General features: G+C 36.6%; 1 protein-coding gene across 2 annotated transcripts in view; it reads right to left on the bottom strand.

The window, feature by feature from the left end:
• Positions 1-20,410, bottom strand: part of PCDH15 (protocadherin related 15) — a 737,973-nt gene that overhangs the window by 622,946 nt on the left and 94,617 nt on the right. For both annotated transcript variants that reach the window (XM_038576025.1, XM_038576024.1), the window contains exon 2: positions 5,220-5,285. In XM_038576025.1, the coding sequence (XP_038431953.1) occupies positions 5,220-5,285 (66 nt within the window). The remainder of the gene's footprint in view (positions 1-5,219; positions 5,286-20,410) is intronic.

Below are 20,410 nucleotides of genomic sequence, written 5' to 3'. Positions count from 1 at the left end.
ACCAAGGGAACTAAAAGCAAAAATAAAGTATTGGGACTACATCAAAAGGAAAACCTTCTACACATGAAGGAAATAATCAAAAAAAAAAAAAAAAACAGAAAACCTACTGAATGAGAGAAGATATTTGTAAATAATATATCCAATACAGTGTAGTATCCAAAATACTTAAAAAATCCAATTAAAAAATAGGCAGAAGATATAAGCAGACATTTATCCCAAGAAGGCATCCAGATGGCCAACACACACATGAAAAGATGGTCACCATAATTCATCATCAGGGAAATGCAAACTAAAACCACAATAAGGTATCAGCTGATATGCATCAGAATAGCTAAAATAAACACACACACGTGCGCGTGCACACACACACACACACACACAAGAAACAACAGATGTTGGCGAGGGTGTGGAGGAAAAGGAACCCTCATGCACTATTGGTGGGGATTAAAACTGATGCAGCCATAGTAGGAAACGGTATGGGGATTGCTCAAAAAATGAAAAATAGAATTACCATGTGATTCAGCACGTGGATTAATATTTCACTATTGACTCTCTACCCAAAGAATACCAAAATGTTAATTCAAAAAGACAAATGCACCTGTGTGTTTACTGCATAGTTCAAATACAGAAGTAACCCAAGTGTGCCCTGATGGATGACATAAAGATGTGGTATACATACAATGGGATATTTCTCAGCCATAAAAAAATGATGGATCTAGAGAGTTTAATGCTAAGTGAAATAAGTCAGAGAAAGATAAATACCATATGATTTCACTCATGTGGAATTTAGGAAACCAACAAGCAAACAAAAGAAACAAAAAAAATCACTCTTATTTGTAGAGAACACACTGATGGTTGGCAGAGGGAAAGAGGCTGCGAGGATGGGTTAAATTGATGGTGGGAATTAACATTATTTTGATGAGTCCTGAGTAATGTATAAAAGAGCTAAATATCCCCTGAATCTAATATAACTATATGTTAATTATACTATTTTTAAATTATTTTTTTTAAAAAGCACCCCTCCATGTCTTTTATGGTTTAACAGCTCTTTCCTTTTCACACTGAATTTGTCTGGATATACCAGTTTATCCATTCACTTACTAAAGGACACCTAGGTCACTTCCAAGTTTCAGAAATCAGAGATAAAGTTGTTATAAACAACCACCTGTAGGCTTTTGTGTGGACATAAGTTTTCCAGAAGGGATTTTTAGATACTTTCATTTTACTGAACAAGAGACTACGTCCTAGGTCTGTTTCTCTGTATGTGTTCTCCTCTCTAAATGTAATTACACACTGAAAAGTTTCTACATACGGGCTCGTGAGTCTTCAGGTGGTTGGTCAGGAGCCACTGTGTGTCTATTTATGTGTTGACTTTCCATCCTTAAAACATAAGCTGATTTTCCAACAGTTTTGAAGAAAATGAACTCCTGGTTCAGATCACGGGTGAGATAACGAATCTGTTATCAGTATGCTATTGAGAATAATGATCAAAGAGGGGAAGCATCTAATAGGGCCCAGACTCACAAAGAAGTTTATGGATCTCCACCGGTTACAGTTTTAATTCTTTCACATATACATGTCTATGCAGATGCATTTAGCATAAATGCTAAGTATTTGAATGTACACATTTACAAAGAGGAAGTGTTCCCATCCCATAGAGTCTAAAAATTATGAATTATGTAGATGAGTGTGACAAATAACGGACATTATATAAATGTACTACAATATAAGAAAATGAAGTATAATTAAAAAAAAAAAAAAACCTAAGCTATTGGGCAGCCCTGAGTGGCTCAGTGGTTTAGTGCCACCTTCAGCCCAGGGTGTGGTCCTGGAGACCCAGGATCGAGTCCCACATCAGGCTCACTGCATGGAGCCTGCTTCTCCCTCTGCCTGTGTCTCTGCCTCTCTCTCTCTCTCTCTGCGTCTCTCATGAATAAATAAATAAAATCTTAAAAAAAAACCTAAGCTATTAAAAGCTGTACTTTAGTGGGTGATCTACTTTAGTAGATTATTTACCTATAGACATCAATAAAGTAAACCAAAGGCAAGTTGACATGCAATGAACTTACTATCTTGGCTTAATAAAGGATTTGCTCTGCCTTATTTTTTTTTTTTTTACGATTTTGCTTATTTTATTTGAGAGAGAGAGAAAGCACACAAGTGGTGGGGAGGGGCAGAGGGAGAAGGAGACAGAGAGAATCTCAAGCAGACTCCATATTGAGTGTAGAGCCTGATGGGGGGGCTCTAATTCATGACTCTGAGATCATGACCTGATCCAAAACCAAGAGTTGGATGATTAACCAATGGAGCCACCTAGGCACTCCTCTGCCTTTCTTTTAAGAAGTCCCAGAACCTTTAAAATTGATGTGTATTTTATTGGTAAAATTAATATCCCCCTTTATTACAACCAATTAAAAGATTCAGAGAAAGAGAAATTAAGAGCGTTTAAGAGCAGGGTCAGAATTAACTGTCTTATTGGAAGTTTCATAGATTGCTTGAAGAAAAATATGAAACACATTTTCATGCATTGCTTCCTTCGGATTTTCAAGACAAGGATGACTGCACACTACATTATAATCTCTGGCAGAGGTTCACTTGATCATCATATTTTTAGAAACTTAATGTAAAATAAAAATGCAAACATTTAGTCTCTAGACAAGTATTTATATTTCTCAACTCAAACGAATTTGGCAGGATGCTGAGGAGTTGGCAGTTTCTACAAAATATGCCAATTAAAGAACACAACGTTACTACACTGTATCATGTCACATTCTTCTAAAACACAAATATTGAACGTTTACCACATGCACCATAAAGCACTCTATGGCATATCTCTGCAGAGCTCCTGGTCCTTTGAAAAGTGGGATGCATCATAACAAGGAGGTAAAATATCATCATTACTGTGGATATTATCACCTGTTTGGCAAAACAAGCCTTGTATAGCATCACATACTAAAACAAAATTATTTAGCAAGAACTGTTTTAGTTTAACTCTACTTATAGGTTCAAGTTAAGTCGTGAACAATAAAGAAACTAAAATAGAGAGTGTGGCCTTCAATCATTTTTTATTTTCTTTTTAGTCTCTGCTTAAAAATTCAAACTATCTTCCTTATAGAACATTTAGAAAATACAGATTTGTTTTTGAAATATAGATTTGTATTTGAAAAATAGTTAATGATAGATAAACCACAATTTTCTACATGTGGGACAGAAAATTTTCTGTATTTTTTTCATTTTCTGTAGACCCACATGAAATTTACTTCCAATTTATCCAAATGCTTCATAATAACTTGTTAACTGTATATGCTTTCATGCTCAGTGAAGACTGGCTTTTTTAAAAAAGATTTTATTGGGCAGCCCGTGTGGCTCAGTGGTTTAGCGCTGCCTTCAGCCCAGGGTGTGATCCTGGAGACCTGGGATTGAGTCCCACGTCAGGCTCCCTGCATGGAGCCTTCTTCTCCCTCTGCCTGTGTCTCTGCCTCATGCTCACTCTCTCTCTCATAAATAAATAAAATCTTTAAAAAAAAAAAAAGATTTTATTTATTTGTTTGTTTGGGAGAGAGCACTTGAGAGAGTGAGCATGGGGTGAAGAAGGGCAGAATGAGAAGCAGACTCCCTGCTGAGTGGGGAGCCTGGCAGTGGGGCTCAATCCCAGGATCCTGATATCACGACCTGAGCTGAAGGCTTAATAGACTGAGCCACCCAGGCACCCTTACCTCGCTCTTTAAAAAATAATGAGAACACCCAAGTTTTTGTGATTTTTTTTAATGTTGCTAAAATTTATTATAGATAACTAATTTTGTTTAAACAGAGGCCACAATGCTATGGACATTTTTGTCTGATTCCAAAGCATATGCAGGAAGAAAAAAAAAAAAAGCCAACTCTTCTAAGGAGTAAAGGAATGCCTCTAAACACTGCACAATAAAGGTATCACATATGTCATACAAGCCTTCAAAATATATGTAGGTTAAATTCCAGGAAAAAAAAATAACATTCTCTAATAATCTGCTTGATGTCATTTCTTTTAAAATTATATATATATACACACACATATATATGTATAAATATAATTGTATAACTTTTATATATCTTATAAATTTTATATATAATATATATTATATATTTATATATAAATATATAATAATATATATTATATATTTATATATAAATTAATATTATATACTAATTATTTGTATTTTATATAAGTATATATTATATATAATTTATATAACTATATATTATATATGTATATATAATACATATAAATTATATATTATGTATAATTTATTTGTATTTTATAAATTTTTATGTATTTTATGAATTTTATATATCATATAAAACTCTAAGACAGACTCTTTCAAACAGATGGAAAGCACAAATGGAACAGACCCAATGGAAGGTCCATTACAGAATTCATAGACAAACTGAGCCTTAGAGCACACTCGCACACTTAGAGTATTTTGAAGTAGAAACAAGGAGTCCAGAGATACCATTTACTGCAGCCTAACAGAAGAGAAGAATCTGTGAACGCTTTCACATTAAAGATAAAAGAGGCTAGGAGAGAGTTGTAGAACAAAACACCAATTGTATTTATTTTGGTTTTGATAAGGAAAAGGACTTCTTGAAGAATGTAATATGGATTCGGTATTAGTTGCTAATTATGCCAGACAACCTGAACCAACACTCGAGCTTCTTCCTCTGCTCTCAGGCCTTTTGTCAGGTTCTCTGTTCCCAAGAATTTTCAGTTTTCCCGTCAACCACCCCCAAATCACCATGCCTAGGGGCTATGGGGCTTAATCCTCACCAGGTTGCCACCAGTGTAGGCTGGTGGTGGAAGGCTTACCTTCAGTCCGCTTCTTCTGGAGGAATGCAGTGTGTCCTACTCAGGTGACTAGATGTTTGCATGAGAGTCAACTCAACCTATTGACAAAGAACAGCCCCCGCCATATCTGGATGTACTCCTGGACTGACCCTGGGTATAATATTCCTTTTACAATCAAGAGCAAACAACCTTTCTAGTCACGGAGAAGGTTCTTGTTTATTATCCAGGTAAAGCATTTCCAGCATATGGCCTAATTTAAACTCCAACAGGGAAGACGTTAAGGGAGTACTCTTTGTGTATTTGGGTTTCAGCCTTCACTTCCACACGTAACAGATCTAGGATTAAAAGGAGAAATCCCTCTCAGCCAAGTCGCTGGGAAAACACGAAGCTCACTTACCATTCCGACTCTCTTCATCGATAGCAACTATGGTCGCTGGCGGTCCTCCCCTAGCTAGTTTGCAATCTAAAGAGAGAAAACAACCAAAGGTAAGAAGGAACGACCACAGGGACTCACCCTGAGATGAAATTCATTGAGATACGTGTTGATGCTTAAAAAAGCAAAATCCAAAATCCTACCATCAAATCAATATGAATCATTACTTTACTTTGAATATTTTTTTTAACCTAAAGACATGTTCATGAGAACCACAAAGATTCCTTACAATGTCATAACACAATCACTTTGTACACCACAAAACTACTCGAATCTTACTGAGAAAACACCAGCACAGACCACTGGAGAGCAGAGGTCCTTCAGGACAGAGATAATGGGATGGTAATTTAACCCAAAGAAATAACATAAAGGAATGATTAACAAGGATAAATTGTAATTAAAGCTTCACAACAGAAACAAACATAATTGGACTTTAATTGTGATAAAGGGTCTAATTAAAGGGAGTGAATAGAATTTTAATAATGTTCTAAAGAGAATAAAACAAAGACAGACAAGCAATGTTCATGAGGTTGTTTGGCATTTTTATTTTTGTCATCTTACCCTCATATTGCCAGTCTGGAGTCAAAAGTATAGAGTCATCAATGGAAGCAGATCAGAAAAATGGAAGAAAGAAAGGAAGAAAGAATATATGTATATATTTAGTGTGGATTGAAAGATATAAATAGCACTATATAACAACAGATACATCACATAATGACTTGTGGAAAAGAAATACATAGAAACCTTCTATCAGATTTTCCCATCCTAATGTCATATTAACAATTAACTTGATAATATACGTCATTAGCGTCTCCAAACTTTATTATGGATAGACTTGAAAATACTATAAAGCCCATTTATATGTTTCCTGTGAAAAGGTAAATACAAAATCCTTGTGAACAGTCTATCATCCCTCGGCCGAACGAGCCTTAAGGATAGTGCCTGCCAATTGCTGCTAATACCTTGTCAAGAATCTCATGATGATGAACATATAAATAGTACAATGAGCTATAGTATTCATAATAATTAACCTGTGAAGGCTTGGCCTGCGAGATGTCAAATGTACACTTCTGAGGCATAAAGTGACCCCCAAGGAGGTATCCTCAGTGAGCCTGATGGGGTCGTGTGATGCAGCTCCATGTCCATGGCACACTCCCTGCGGCTGCAGCATAAACCAGATTTGCTTAAAGCCACCCAGATACGTGTATAATTTGGAAGATCCCAAGTTTATTTATTCATGCATTCATTTGTTCATTCACTCATTCGAATCCTATTTATTATGCACAGGTACATGAACAATAAAGCCTTTGGAAAACACTGTTCTATACTGTAAGGAACATGCTCTCTCATGGGAAGCTTAATCTCAGAGATCTCCGGGGTTTTTCTTTGCATCCTTATCAATATTCAAGGAATTCCAAGTCACAACATTTTTAGATCTAAAATATCTCATACTCTTTACACTCCTCCTCCTTCCTCTACCCCCAACACATATTTTTTGTCACCCTTACTCTTGCAATGATTCCCTCACCACCTCCCAGAAGCTTTGTTATCACTCTGTTTTCATCTTTTTTTTTTTTTTTTTTTTAGATTTTATGTATTTATTCATGGGTGACACAGAAAGAGGCAGAGACATAGGCAGAGGGAGAAGCAGGCTCCCAGCGGGACTCAGGGACTCCATCCCAGGACCCTGGGATCAGGACCTGAGCCAAAGGCAGATGCTCAACCATTGAGCCACCCAGATGCCCCCATGTTCATCTATTCATCCCATGAGAATTACTTCCATGCTCCCAAATCAAAGGTAGAATAATGGTACTTTTCTGCACAAAACCTTGTATATTTCCTTTGGAGTAAAGGAAACTTTCATAGGATACCATTTAAAGCTCTTCAAATCTAAATGGTTTAAGATAATGTTTCAAAAGATGTCGGGTGTCAACACGGTTTACATACAATTAGGCTTGTGGCCTTTGAGGTATATCAGAGCCCTCACTCTTGCTGAGCCATACTTTATATGTTTAGGGAAGTTCTGTTACCTGAATTCATTTCTACCTCTCTTCTGCCCAGCAAAGCTCTGCAACTATTGGTAAATTGAGATTTCTCCTATTTCATCGAACTTGCCCACATCCCCATTCAGAATCTGTCTTTCACTTCATGTTATCGCAATATTTTTTTTCATCTAGTTTTGTAGCCCTCTATACATTCGAGCATTAGTCATCCACTTAGTCAGATTTTTTTAGATGAATTACTCTGTGCTGAACATGGGAATACAAAATCAACAGCTCCGCTCTTTAAGGGTCTCAGGTGAAAAAGGTTAGAGACCAGCTACAACAAAGATGCATAAACAACCACACGGGTGTCGTACAATGCGGTCTATGTGGAGGCAATTCCTTAATCAGTTCACTGATGCCATAAATGATTAAAAGCAAAAAGAGACAATGCATGGGGAGAGTGGAAATGGGATATGCAAACAGGTAGAGGCCATTTGTGCAGAAGACAATAAAGGAAACCTGACCGGTTCTTACCAGAAGCAGTTCTCGCATTACCAAACATCTCTCCTCTTTGTCCTTTAGAGAGTAGTTACTTTTCCAGACTATTCCTTCACCAGTTGGGTATCATTAAATGTGTGCATACCCTTTCTCTGCTCATCTAAGCCAAGTGTGACTCCCCACCTCCCAGCCCCCTCCCTAACCCCCTCGCCCCTCCACGTGGTCCATGCTTTAGCCGCCACCAACCCAACTCATGTTTGCGGTGCCATCTGCTCAAATGCCTTTCCTCCTCTTTCTCTCTGGCTTGACTTCTTTTTTTTTTTTTTTTTAATTTTTTTTTATTTATTTATGATAGTTAGAGAGAGAGAGGGAGGCAGAGACACAGGCAGAGGGAGAAGCAGGCTCCATGCACCAGGAGCCCGATGTGGGATTCGATCCCGGGTCTCCGGGATCACGCCCTGGGCCAAAGGCAGGCGCCAAACCGCTGCGCCACCCAGGGATCCCTCTGGCTTGACTTCTATTTCTCTTTTCAAAAACCTGGCATCTCTCTTCCAGAAAATCTTCCTTGTCTTTAGTCTAGATCAAAATAATGCCTCTCACTGTATTCCTCGGTGCACACTATGTTCCACTGGGTAAATGACACCACTGTACAGATGGGTGTGTCTTCCTCACAAGAACTCTTTCAGACCAAATTGCCATCATATTCATCTTAGAACATTAGTAACCATCATATTTATCACACGCAATCTTAGCAACCAATTCTTAAGAGATGGTCTTAACAGAATGTGGTTGATTTTTCCTGAACTGCAGTCTCCCCAGCTAGAAACTCTCATTTGAACATCTTCCTTGAGAGCTGCCCAGAAGTCTCCCTTCTCACTGCGTCCTCACCAATGTAGAGGCTCAGCTGTGGTTCCTCCCATTCAGCTTGCATCAGGAGACTTTCCCTAAGTTTTCCTCTTCCAGCAGCCTCCACGTTCCTCCAACCCCAGTAAGATATTCTCATATCTAACAAATACTTTATTTATTTGAGATCAAACCCAAAGTGATCTAATTTTTTAAAGACTGACAACGTTAATGAAGAGAGATTAGTCAGATATCTAAAAATAATCCATTAATAACATTGTTCACAGCAGCTAAAATGTTTGTTTTGGAATGATGCGTTCATGAAAGTGTGATTAATTAGTTTTGAAATGTACAAAAATATTTTCATTAATGAAGTATATTCAGACTTGTCTTGAAAAGAAAATAGTTTTGGATGGGATAGTCAGGGTTGTGCGGTGTATGCAAAATTTCCAAATGGGCATCAAAATGAAGACTAGAAAGCAGATTGGGGGCTGGATGATAGTGTTCTCTACGGCCTGTGGATAATTTGTCTGCCACATGAAAAGCAGGTTAGCTGATGACTCTTGAACCTTGGAAATGGACTTCCCTAATCTATTTAATTTCATCCTTGACTGTCCTGGTTAAATCACAAATTCATTGTTTTTCATGCCTCAAATTTCTAACCTCTCAGGCCCCTACCTGATTCCCATAACCAATTTATTGTGAAATGCAGGCTATGAATACAAATGCCTGGGTGATATATTTCCGCCAATTCGTCATCAAGCTAAAAATAAGTCATTTATTTTTAAATAATGTCATGCAACAAGTTGGATTTAAGACCTAAAAAGTAGTAGTAGAAAAATACATAATGCTTTGGTTTCAAAGGCACTAAATCTGTGATACGCTGGTCCTATTCCAGCCTGGAGCTCAGAGCATGCCACAGATGGGTCGCAGAAAGGCAATAATCCCAAATTGTCCAAACATCCTCATGCCTTGCCACGGAGTTATAAGAGGCAGGGAAATCCCATTTCCACCTTAGCCTATTTTCAAAATGTCTTTTTGGGGATCCCTAGGTGGCTCAGCAGTTTGTCACCTGCCTTCAGCCCAGGGCGTGATCCTGCTGTCCCAGGATCAAGTCCCACATCAGGCTCCCTGCATGAAGCCTGCTTCTTCCTCTGCCTGTGTCTCTGTCTCTCTCTCTGTTTCTCTCTCTGTGTGTCTCTCATGAATAAATAAATAAAATATTTTTTAAAAAGTCCTTTTAAGGCCAATCAATGTGTTTTCAATAAAATTTCAATACAACTTCATTACTTCTTGGTTTTGGTGTATATTTATACATCATTGCCATGATTGTATCATTCACTTGCCTATTGTATTTACCGTAGAGCTCTCTTCTGAGATTGAGTCCTACTTCCGGGAGATACCTATACTTGCAATTTGAAAAGTGCCCTAAATGTACTGCTATCCTGAGCCCAAACCTGGCCTCTTCCATTTGCATTGCTTCAATGACTAGCATACTTCTGGATCACGCTCTACAGACCAGAAACCAGGCAGCCAGCTTTGAGCCTACCCATTTCGCTCATGTGCCTGGACTGAGTCCATCAACAAGTCTTTTTTTTTATTTTTATTTTTATTTACTTATGATAGTCACACACAGAGAGAGAGAGAGAGAGAGAGAGAGAGAGAGAGAGAGAGGCAGAGACATAGGGAGAGGGAGAAGCAGGCTCCATGCACCGGGAGCCCGACGTGGGATTTGATCCCGAGTCTCCAGGATCGCGCCCTGGGCCAAAGGCAGGCGCCAAACCACTGCGCCACCCAGGGATCCCCATCAACAAGTCTTGAATTTTAATTCTTACAGAAAAAAAAATAAAAGTGTAAAGAAACTTTTCATATCTCCCTACTGCGTCAGTCTCCAGTATCAAAACACTGATCCAATCTCTTGCTAATCAAACAGGTTTGGCTAACTACGTTCCCTATGGGCAATCAGCCCCTGCTCTTTAATTTTTTATCTTTATCCACAGTGATCTTTTATAAGGAAAAACGTCCTGCTTACCTTTTCATGATTTGCCATTGCTTGTAGGTTAAAACTTTTTTTTTTTTTTTTTAATGCCCTCCCTACAATCCTCTGCATGACCCACCAGGTCCTGTGTGATATGGCCTCCCCTCCTCTCCTGCCTCATCTGTTTCTATGCCTTCACTTTGCTTTCAACATTCCAGACAGATTTGTTTCTTGTCCTTAATCATTCTATGCTCCATCCTGAGCTACCTCAAGACCTTTCCATATTGCAGTATTTCTTGTTTCTAATCTTTACTCTCAGCCCATCATTCACGTGCATATCCGTTAGATTTTGGTGCATGCCTTACTTCCTCAAAGAAACCATTTCTAACCCTCAGGTTCCCTGATATATACTCTCATAACTCTGCCTTCTTCTACCAGTTTATGAATATCTTATTCCTCACTGACAGATCTTCTATTCCCCAAGAGTGCATCCCCAGGGCAAATTTTCTAGAACATAATTGAGTCTCAGCAATCTTTTATTGAATGCAGGGATTTATGGCTTCAGCCAAATTTACAAAACTTAAAAAAAAAAAAAAACCTTCTATAACTTAATCTTTTTTTTTCTTTTTTAATATTTGAAATATCATTCTCATATATAAGTAATGGGGAAGGAATGAACAAGAAATTAATTGACTAAAGACAGGTTCATTAATGGTACCTCCGTAGAAGTGCATAAGGGGACAGGAAGTGCCACCTCAGGATACCCCACTTGGGCATGAAGAGGTGAAAGCAACGGAGACCCAGAAGAGTCAGGAAAGGCTTTTTACCTTCCTTTCAACAATATAAAAGAATTTAGAAAGGACCTATACCAGGATAGTAAGGCCTATATAGACTTATTATCAGAGATAACTTTTTCATTTAAAAGACTTATCTGCATGTCAAAGCAAACATTGTTTATCAAAAATTTCTTCGTCACATTATCCTGTTAATTTATTCCCCCTCTTTGAGGTCCCAAACCCCTGTCCCTTTCTTTAGTCTAGGATAGCAGATATATAAGCCTCAACTTCCTGGCTGCCTTTGAGTCTCATATCTTTGTAATTAATTTCTGTTTTTTATTTTGTAATTTTATTAAAAGGGGTCTCAGTCAAAAACCTAGAGAGGGAGAGGTAAAATGGCTTCCCCTTCCATATGTGAAAGTCTACCAATAAGGTAAAGAAAGTGATAGGCCAGTTTTGTAGGATTTTGAGATTCTGTAGGATTTATCATGGAAGACGATGGATAGGTTAACATAATAGAGAAAGAGGAGTAATGGAAAGAGAAGATAGGGGAAGACTTTCAGTTGCCTCCAACTGATTATAATTTCTGTTAGAATTCTATATGCCAACCATCCAGTTGCCTTCACTGAGGAACAATCATGGAGCGAGATTATGCCAATATCCTAATAATAGCAAGATATGTTCCAAGGTCCTTCATGACTTAGTCAAATTGCACATGAAGAGATAAAACTCAAAGACCTCAGACTCCAGATATTTATAATATCAAAAACCACAAGTACTTTTGTGTCACCTTAGAATTTTCACACAGCTACTTCCTTACCAGCCGCCTATGCTTATCAGTGAATTATTCTATCATCTAGCAGAGTATTTGACATATTGTAATCACTCAATATATTTGAGGTGCTATGGACTATCCTCTTTCATGGAAAATGGATAGAAGAAATAACCCATTAAATTCTTAGTATTAGTCATTTCAACTCTTTTGGGGGAGTGTTTTCTGATGTTAAAACAATTGATTCCTAATATAGTAAAGGTTAACAGCACATGCTTTGGAGTTAGAAAAATATAATTTCAAATTCTAACTTTGGTCTTAAATAGTAACTTAGTGTGGAACAGATTATTAACTTTGGTACCTCAGTTTACATAAATAGGAATATCAGTAAGTATCACCACCTCATAGATTTATGACAGCAAGGATACATGAAATAACTTATGGTAATTGCTTAAAATAAGTGCCTGGCAAAACGTACTGGCAAAATTGATACACCTTTAATCATTATAGTATCATTATTTCAGCAGCAATATATTTGGAAACTCATTCCTATTCTTTCCCTCTAATCAAACAACAGTTGAGAATCTCCTGGCTTCCCCTAAATATTCAGAGAGGCCTGGTCTTACTGGTATACGTTATCATGAAGTACATTCTCATTAAGGATAAAAGTAGTCATATGAAATGTCACAATTTTACGGACAGAAATATGCTAGAATCCTTATCCCAGCTATCAGTGTAGATACACTGGCCTAAATTAAATTTACTGGAGGCACACAGGATCCTTGAGCCCAGGGTTGAGAATGTAAAAGGTGCTCACAGTCATCCACTGGTTCCACGGTAGTTCTGAAATACCCTGGTGTCCAAATAATCATGCAGAAAGGTCAGGAAAGAGTTTCAGATTTCCTGAAACCTCTATTGTGCTCAAAGTTCCTCTGCTATCAATTTGGATATCAAAATTCATCTGGATTCTCTCATTTAGAAGCTTGTATTTGTACATGTAAGACACGCACGCGCGCACACACACACACACACACACACTGAATCAGTTGCTTAGTTCCAAGCAACCTGGCCTCTCATTCAAAGGGGCTCTGTGCTCTCTTTAAATTTCATGTTGCACAAATATTTTACTTCCAATTTGCTCATCGCAAACAGTGGCAGAGGGACTATTCTCATCTTTTCGGTTGATCTTTGGAACATTCATTTCCAGGAAAATACACATAAGTGTAATTTCTGAAGACAGGAAGTCCTTGCTTTACATTTGGATGCTCTCATCCCAAAGAAAAGGGGTTTGACACTGAGACTTACAAGATCAATGGGACCACACTCTAAGCTGTGTTGTCTCAAATGTCCCAAATGGGAGTCAACAAAAATGAGGACTTGGTTATGACTGACAAAAAACAGAAGGAACTGAGTAAACTCAAGGGCATGGTGAGTACATCATTTCCAACTCAAGAATAGGATATACTCTCAGGATTACTCTGTCAGCATTACCATTTAGAAATTCAGATTTTACCATGGAGGAAGCAAGACATATTTTATGATGCCCTAGTGTCACTATTAATTGGGTTATGTAATTTGGTTAAGATGTTCCAACAGCATGGTCTGGTAATGCCCACTGAAGTCATTAACGAGTTTCGCTCTCCATCACTGCTTTCATTAGGACAATTTACCATAGAGACCATGGCTCCCTCAGCCACTGTTTCCTCCTGAAATTACTTCACTTCATCGTAATCGGTCTATCAAGAGCAGTCCCCAAATGCATGGCTGGCATTTGGTGAGAGAGAGAAACCCAGTCTTATTCAGAAGGTAAAGGATCTAAGTCATCGAAATAAAAACAAGCCAGGGGCTGTATGAAATGGGCAGGACAGAAATTGTCAGTCCAAGTCTGGTCAGAAGATCAAATAAATATTTCAGGGTTATTTTTTTCACTGGGAATATGTCTATACTTGATTATTGTATAACCTTATGTAAATACATTGTCAAACATGTTAGTCTTTGTATGCAAATGTGAATTCCTTACATAATTCACACTATATGAGTTAGGAACTCTTTGGGTTTTTCTTCCATTGATGGCAGCACCTTTCCCTTAACTTGTGTGAGTTTCCAGTGACGACCATGACCACATTTGGGGAATTTGGGATAAATGGAATAGTTCTTGGTCCAAGATGTAATGTGTGACACCACATTTGGGAAGAAGCAGCCAGTGTTGTGGCTCTGGACGTGGCCTTGGGGGACAGACTGTCTGGGGTCAATACTTGCTAGCTTTTAGCACCTTGGAAAAGCACATAAATGCTCTGTAGCCCACTTGCATTATCTGTAAACAGAAGATGTGCTACAGTAAGGTTTCTGGACACAGAAATGCTTTAAAAGTGACTGCTAGGTAAACTCTATTCTAACCAAATGAGACAACGAGATGCAAAATTTGTATATCTATGTTGGCAAATTGAACACCAATAAAAAATAAATTTATTAAAAAAAGTAAAAAAAAATCCTCAACTACTGAAAAAATAATTTGTATATCTCTAAATATAAAAAAATGACTTTTACATATATTTTTCAAGTATGTAAGTAGCGGTTTCTTACGTTTTGCAACCTTTACAAGAAAGTCATATTCTACCAGCGATCAAAATAGGCTTGGGATGTGTTAGCATTTTTGATGTGCATTTAAGATACCGGAACACAGTAAATTTTAATGATATGCCTTCAGATTGTTAAGGATATATAGTGATAATAAATCATGCAAAGGATTTCCTTTTTAAAATTATCTGAGGGATGCTTATAACTAAAATAAAAAGTCTCTTTTAATTCTTTAATATACAGCAAATTGTGTATCCCTCTAAAAGTTCTTTGCAAGACCTTGCTGTTGCTCTAAAACCTTCCTGAAAGGCATTTTCTGTTGAGTAGCTTGTTTTACCGTATTATCCAATTTGTCTTTAGGTTTTATAATTGAAATATAAAGGAGGAAGGAAGGAATAAGGGTTTGTGTCAATGAGGAAAACAAAATTATTCAAGAAGCCCTTCATGAAAAGCAGTTAAAGAGTTTATATCCATGTTGTATCTGAAAGCTAATTTATTTTATTTTCTAATTATTCTTAATGAGGTAGTTCAGAGGAAATTCTCAATCATGATTCTTACTAAGATACTCAGCAAGGTCAAAAGATTAAAACTGCACATCAACATCGCTGCTTCAAATGGCATTCCCAAACAGAGAGATTCTTAATAAGTCTTTGTTTACAGCCTGCTTGCCTCTTTGAGTCAAATTCCCGGCCACAAGCCAATTACGAGGACCTACGCTGCCAGTAAAAAGGCAAACTGTGGATTAAATCAGAGAGACAACATTTTAAGCATTTAATTACTTACAACACTAAACACTACATCCATGTTAACATCACATCTGTTTTCCTCTTTTTTACCCCCAGCTTTCCTGAGATGCTATTGACATAGAACTTGCGCAACTTTAAGGTGTACAATGCGATGGCCTGATCCGTGTCTTGTTTATGGAGTGGTTGCCAGAGTAAGGTTTTAGTTAGCATCTCCAGACCCTTGCATCGTCTCATTTTCTCTGAGTGTGTCGTAATAACACAACACTTAAGCTGCACTCTCTAGAAAAACTTTCAGTGTAGACTACAGAATTATTAATTATAATCACCACGTTGTACATTGGAGCCTCAGAAACTACTCACCTTTGGGCTGGAAGATCTCATCCTTTGACCAACATCGCTCATGGTGCCCACACCGCAGATCCTGGCAACCACATTCTGCTCTGTATCTAGGAGTTTGGCTAATTTAGATTCCATAGCCAAGTGAGGAAATGCAATATTTCTCTTATTTTGTCATATTTCACTTAGCATAATGACCTCAAAGTCCATCATTTTGTTGCAAAAAGAAGGATTCCCTTCTTTTTTAATGGCTGGATAATAGTCTGATCAATAATAAAAATATTCCCCATTTTCTTCATCCATTCATCTGTTAGTGGACACACGTTATTCCCAACTCTCACCCCTTGTGAATAATTCTGTAGTGAACGTGGGGGTGCGGGTATCTCTTTGATGGTGTTTCCTTCAGATACATGCCCAGAATGTGGTGGCTAGATCATACGATAGTTCCATTTTCATTCTTTTGAGAAACTTCCATGTTTTCCACAGTAGTTACACCCAGTTACATCCCCATCAATGATACACAAGGGTTCCCTTTCCCTACATCCACACCTAAAACTTGTTATCTCCTGTTTTCGTTTTTTCATTTGTTTGCTTGCTTTTAATAATAGTCATTCTGACAAGTGTGAGGTGATGATATCATCATGGTTTTGATGTGCATTTCCCTGATTACAAGTGATGTTGAGCAACTCTTTGTGAGCCTCTTGGACATCTGGATGTCATTTAAAAAAAATCTATTCATGTCCTCTGACCATTTGATTGTTCTTTTGGCATCAGATTGTGTGAGTTCCTCATATATTTTGGTTATTAATCCCTTATCAGAAAGACAGTTTGCAAATATTTTTTTCCCAGTCTATAGGTTAATTTGCATTTTGCTTTTTCCTTTTTAGTTTGATATAGTCCCACTACTTTTTTTTTTTTTTTTTTTTTTTTTTTTGCTTTGTTGCTTGCATTTTTGGTGTCGTATCTAAAAAATCATTGCCAAGACCATGGTCAAGAACTTTTGCTCATTTTTTCTTCTAAGTAGTCTTACAGTTTTGGGTCTTACATTAAAGTCTTTAATCCAAAAAATAAAAAATAAAAAAAATAAAGTCTTTAATCCATTTCAAGTTAATTTCTAGGAGTTATGTAAGATAGGGATCCAATTTTGTTCTTTTACAAGTAAATAGTTTTATAAGCACTGTTTATTGATAAAAAATATCCTTTTTCCCATTAGTATTCTTGACTCTGCTGTCAAATGTGAATTGTGTCGGTTAATTTCTGGGCTCTTGTTCTGTACCATTGGTCTAAGTCTCTGTTTTTTTTTTATGCCACAGCTATATGGTTTTGATTATTATGGATTTTTAATAAAGATAGAAATCAGAGAATATGGTGCCTCCAGTTTTCTTCTTTCTCAGAACTACTTTATCTATTTGGGGTCTTTTGTGTTTCCAAAAAAAATTGAGGATTTTTTTTTCTATTTCTGTGAAAGATGCTCTTGGAATTTTTATAGGGATTGCATTGAATATATAAATGACTTTGGGTAGTATGGACATTTTAGTATTATTTTTTCTAATCTGTGAACACGGAATATCTTCCCATTTATTTGTATCTTCTTCAATTTCTTTCATCAATATCATATAATTTGTAGTGTACAGGTCTTTCACTCCCTTGGTTAAATTTATTCCTAGGTGTTTTATCATTGTTGATCATATTGTAAATGGAATTGTTTTGTCTTTTTAAGATAGTCCATCATTGGTGTATAGAAACAAAACTGATTTGTTATGTTGATATTGTATTCTACAATGTACTGAATTTATTAGTTCTAAAGGTTTTTGGGGGAGTCTTTAGGTTTTTCTTATATAAGATCTTATCATCTGCAAACAGACACTTTTTCTTCTACCTTTCTGGTTTGAATGCCTTTTATTTTTGTTCTTGCCTAATTCCTCTGATTGAGATTTCCAATATTACTTTGAATAAAAATGGTGATAGTGGGCACTTTGTCTTGATCCTGATCTTAGGTTATAAGTTTTCAGTTTTTCACTATTGACCATGATGTTAGCTATGGGCTTGTTGTATATGGCTTTTATTATATTGAGATACATTCCTTTTATCTCTTTGTTGAGATTTCTTTATCATAAATGAATACTGAGTTTTATTAATTGCTTTTTCAGCATCTACTGAGTCAATTATTTGATTTTTATCTCTCATTTTATTAATGTGGTCTATCACATTTATTGATTATGTTGAAACATCCTGCATCCTGGGAACAAATCCCACTTGATCATGGTGTGTGGTCCTTCTAATATGCTGTTCATTTAAGTTTGCTAATATTTTATTGAGAAATCTTGTGTCTATATTCATGAGGGATAATGGCCTATAGTGTCCAGTTCTCATAATGTCCTTATCTAGCTTTGTAACAGGATAGTGATGACTTCATAAAATGAACTCAGTAGTGTTCCTTCCTCTTTAATTTTCTGGAACAGTTTGCGAAGGGTTGGCATTAATTTTTTCTTTAAATATTTTGTGGATTCACAATGAAACTCTCTGGTCCCAGGCTTTTCTTGATTGGAAGGTTTTGGTTACTGATTCAGTCTCCTTACTCATTTTTGATATGTTCAGAGTTTCTATTTCTTCATGATTCAGTCTTATTAGGCTATATATTTCTAGGAATTTATCCATTTCTTCTAGATTATCCAGTTCATTTGTGTATAATTATTCATAATAATCTCATGAACTTTTAATCTCATGGTGTTTTAATGTACGCTCTCATTTATGAGTTTCTTCACTTGTCTTTTTTCTTAGTCTAGCAAAAACAAAAATAATGTTTGTCAGTTTTGTTTACCTTTTCAAAAAACAGCACAGCTCTTAGTTTCATTGACCTATTCTATTTTTTATCTCTCCTCTAATTAAATTATTTCTGCTCTGATCTTTGCTATTTCCTTTCTTTGACTAACTTTAGACTTAGTTTCTCTTCTCTGATCCCTAGAAATGTATATAGTTAGGTTGTTTACTTGTGATATCTTTTTTCTTAATGTAAGCAGTTTTTTTGCTTATTGTTTGTTTGCTACAATCCTCCCTATTAGCACCACTTTTGCTGTTTCTGATAAATATTGGTATACCGTGTATCCATTTTCATTTATTTTTAGATTAAAAAGATTCATTTTTTTGACTTCCTTTTTTGTCCATTGGTGTTCAGGTGTGTGTTTAATTTTCACACATTTTGAATTTTCTAGTTTTCCTTCTATTATTGATTTCTAGTTTTATACCACTGTGGTCACAAAACAAATACTTGGTATGATTTAAATCTTATTACATTGCTGTGTGACCTAACAAATGACCTCACTTGGAGAACGTTCCTTGTGCACTGGAGAAGAATGTGCATTCTGCTGCTGTTGGATGGAATGTTCTGTGTCTGTTAGCTCCATTGGATGTAAGGTGTGGTTAACTTCAACATTTCCTTATTGTTATCCTGTCTGGACCATCCTAGTGTTCAAAATGGACTATTAAAGTCCTCCGTTATTATATTGTTGTCTATCATTTCCTTCAGATCTTTTCATATTTGCTTAATATATTCAGGTGCTCTGATATTGGGTGCATATAGCATTGTTGTAACTCCTCATTGAATTTACCTCTTTCTTCATCAGATAATGATCTTGTTTCTTATAACAGCTTTTGACTTAAAGTCTACTTGGTTTGATGTAAGAATAGTAACTCATACTCTCTTTTGGTCTCCATATGCATGGAATATCCTTTTCCATCCCTTTCTGATATATATATGTCCTTGAAGCTAAAGTGCGTTTCTTGCAGGCAGCATATAGATGGGTTTTGTGTTTTAAAAATATTTTATTTATTTATTTATTTATTTATTTATTTATTTATTTATTCATGAGAGACACAGACAGAGAGAGAGGCAGAGACATAGGTAGTGAGAGAAGCAGGCTCCATGCAGGGAGCCCGATGAGGGACTCGATCCCAGGACTCCAGGATCACACCCTGGGCTGAAGGCAGACACTCAACCACTGAGCCACCCAGACGTCCCGATGGGTCTTGTTTTTTAAAACCCTTGATAAATATGACCTTTGATTGGAGAATTCAATCAATTCTCCTTTAAAGTAATTATTGATAGGTATGGACTTACTGAACCCGTTTTATTTTTTCCTGGCTGTTTTGCATCCTTCTTGCTCCTTTCTTCTTCTTTTGTTCTTTCTAGTGAACTGGTAACTTCCATTTGATATTTGATTCTTTTTTTTTTTTTTTTTTCTCTCTCTCTTTCTCTCTGGCTTGGTAGATCTAGGGGCACTTTTTAAGTATCATGGGGCTTACATAGAACATCTCATAGATATATCAGTCTATTTTAAGGTGATAATAATTAAACTTTAATTGCATACAACAACTCTACACTCTTACTGACACCCCCCATAATTTTTATTTTTGGTATAACAATTTACCTCTTTTTATATTGCATGCCCACAACTAATTATTATAACTATAGTTATTTTTAATATTATTGTCCTTTAACCTTTACACTAGAGTTAAGTGGTTAACACAGCACCATATTATAGTATTAGAATATCCTTGATTATTCATGACCCTATGACTTTGCATTGGTATTTATTCATTTGAAGGAGTAAGGATCCCTTCTAGTCCTTACAGACTGGCTTTGGC

Source organism: Canis lupus, chromosome 26, assembly GCF_011100685.1.
Source record: "Canis lupus familiaris isolate Mischka breed German Shepherd chromosome 26, alternate assembly UU_Cfam_GSD_1.0, whole genome shotgun sequence".
NCBI lineage: Eukaryota > Metazoa > Chordata > Mammalia > Carnivora > Canidae > Canis > Canis lupus.
The sequence above is the reverse complement of the archived record's forward strand: the minus strand, read 5'-3'. Positions and strand labels throughout refer to the sequence as shown.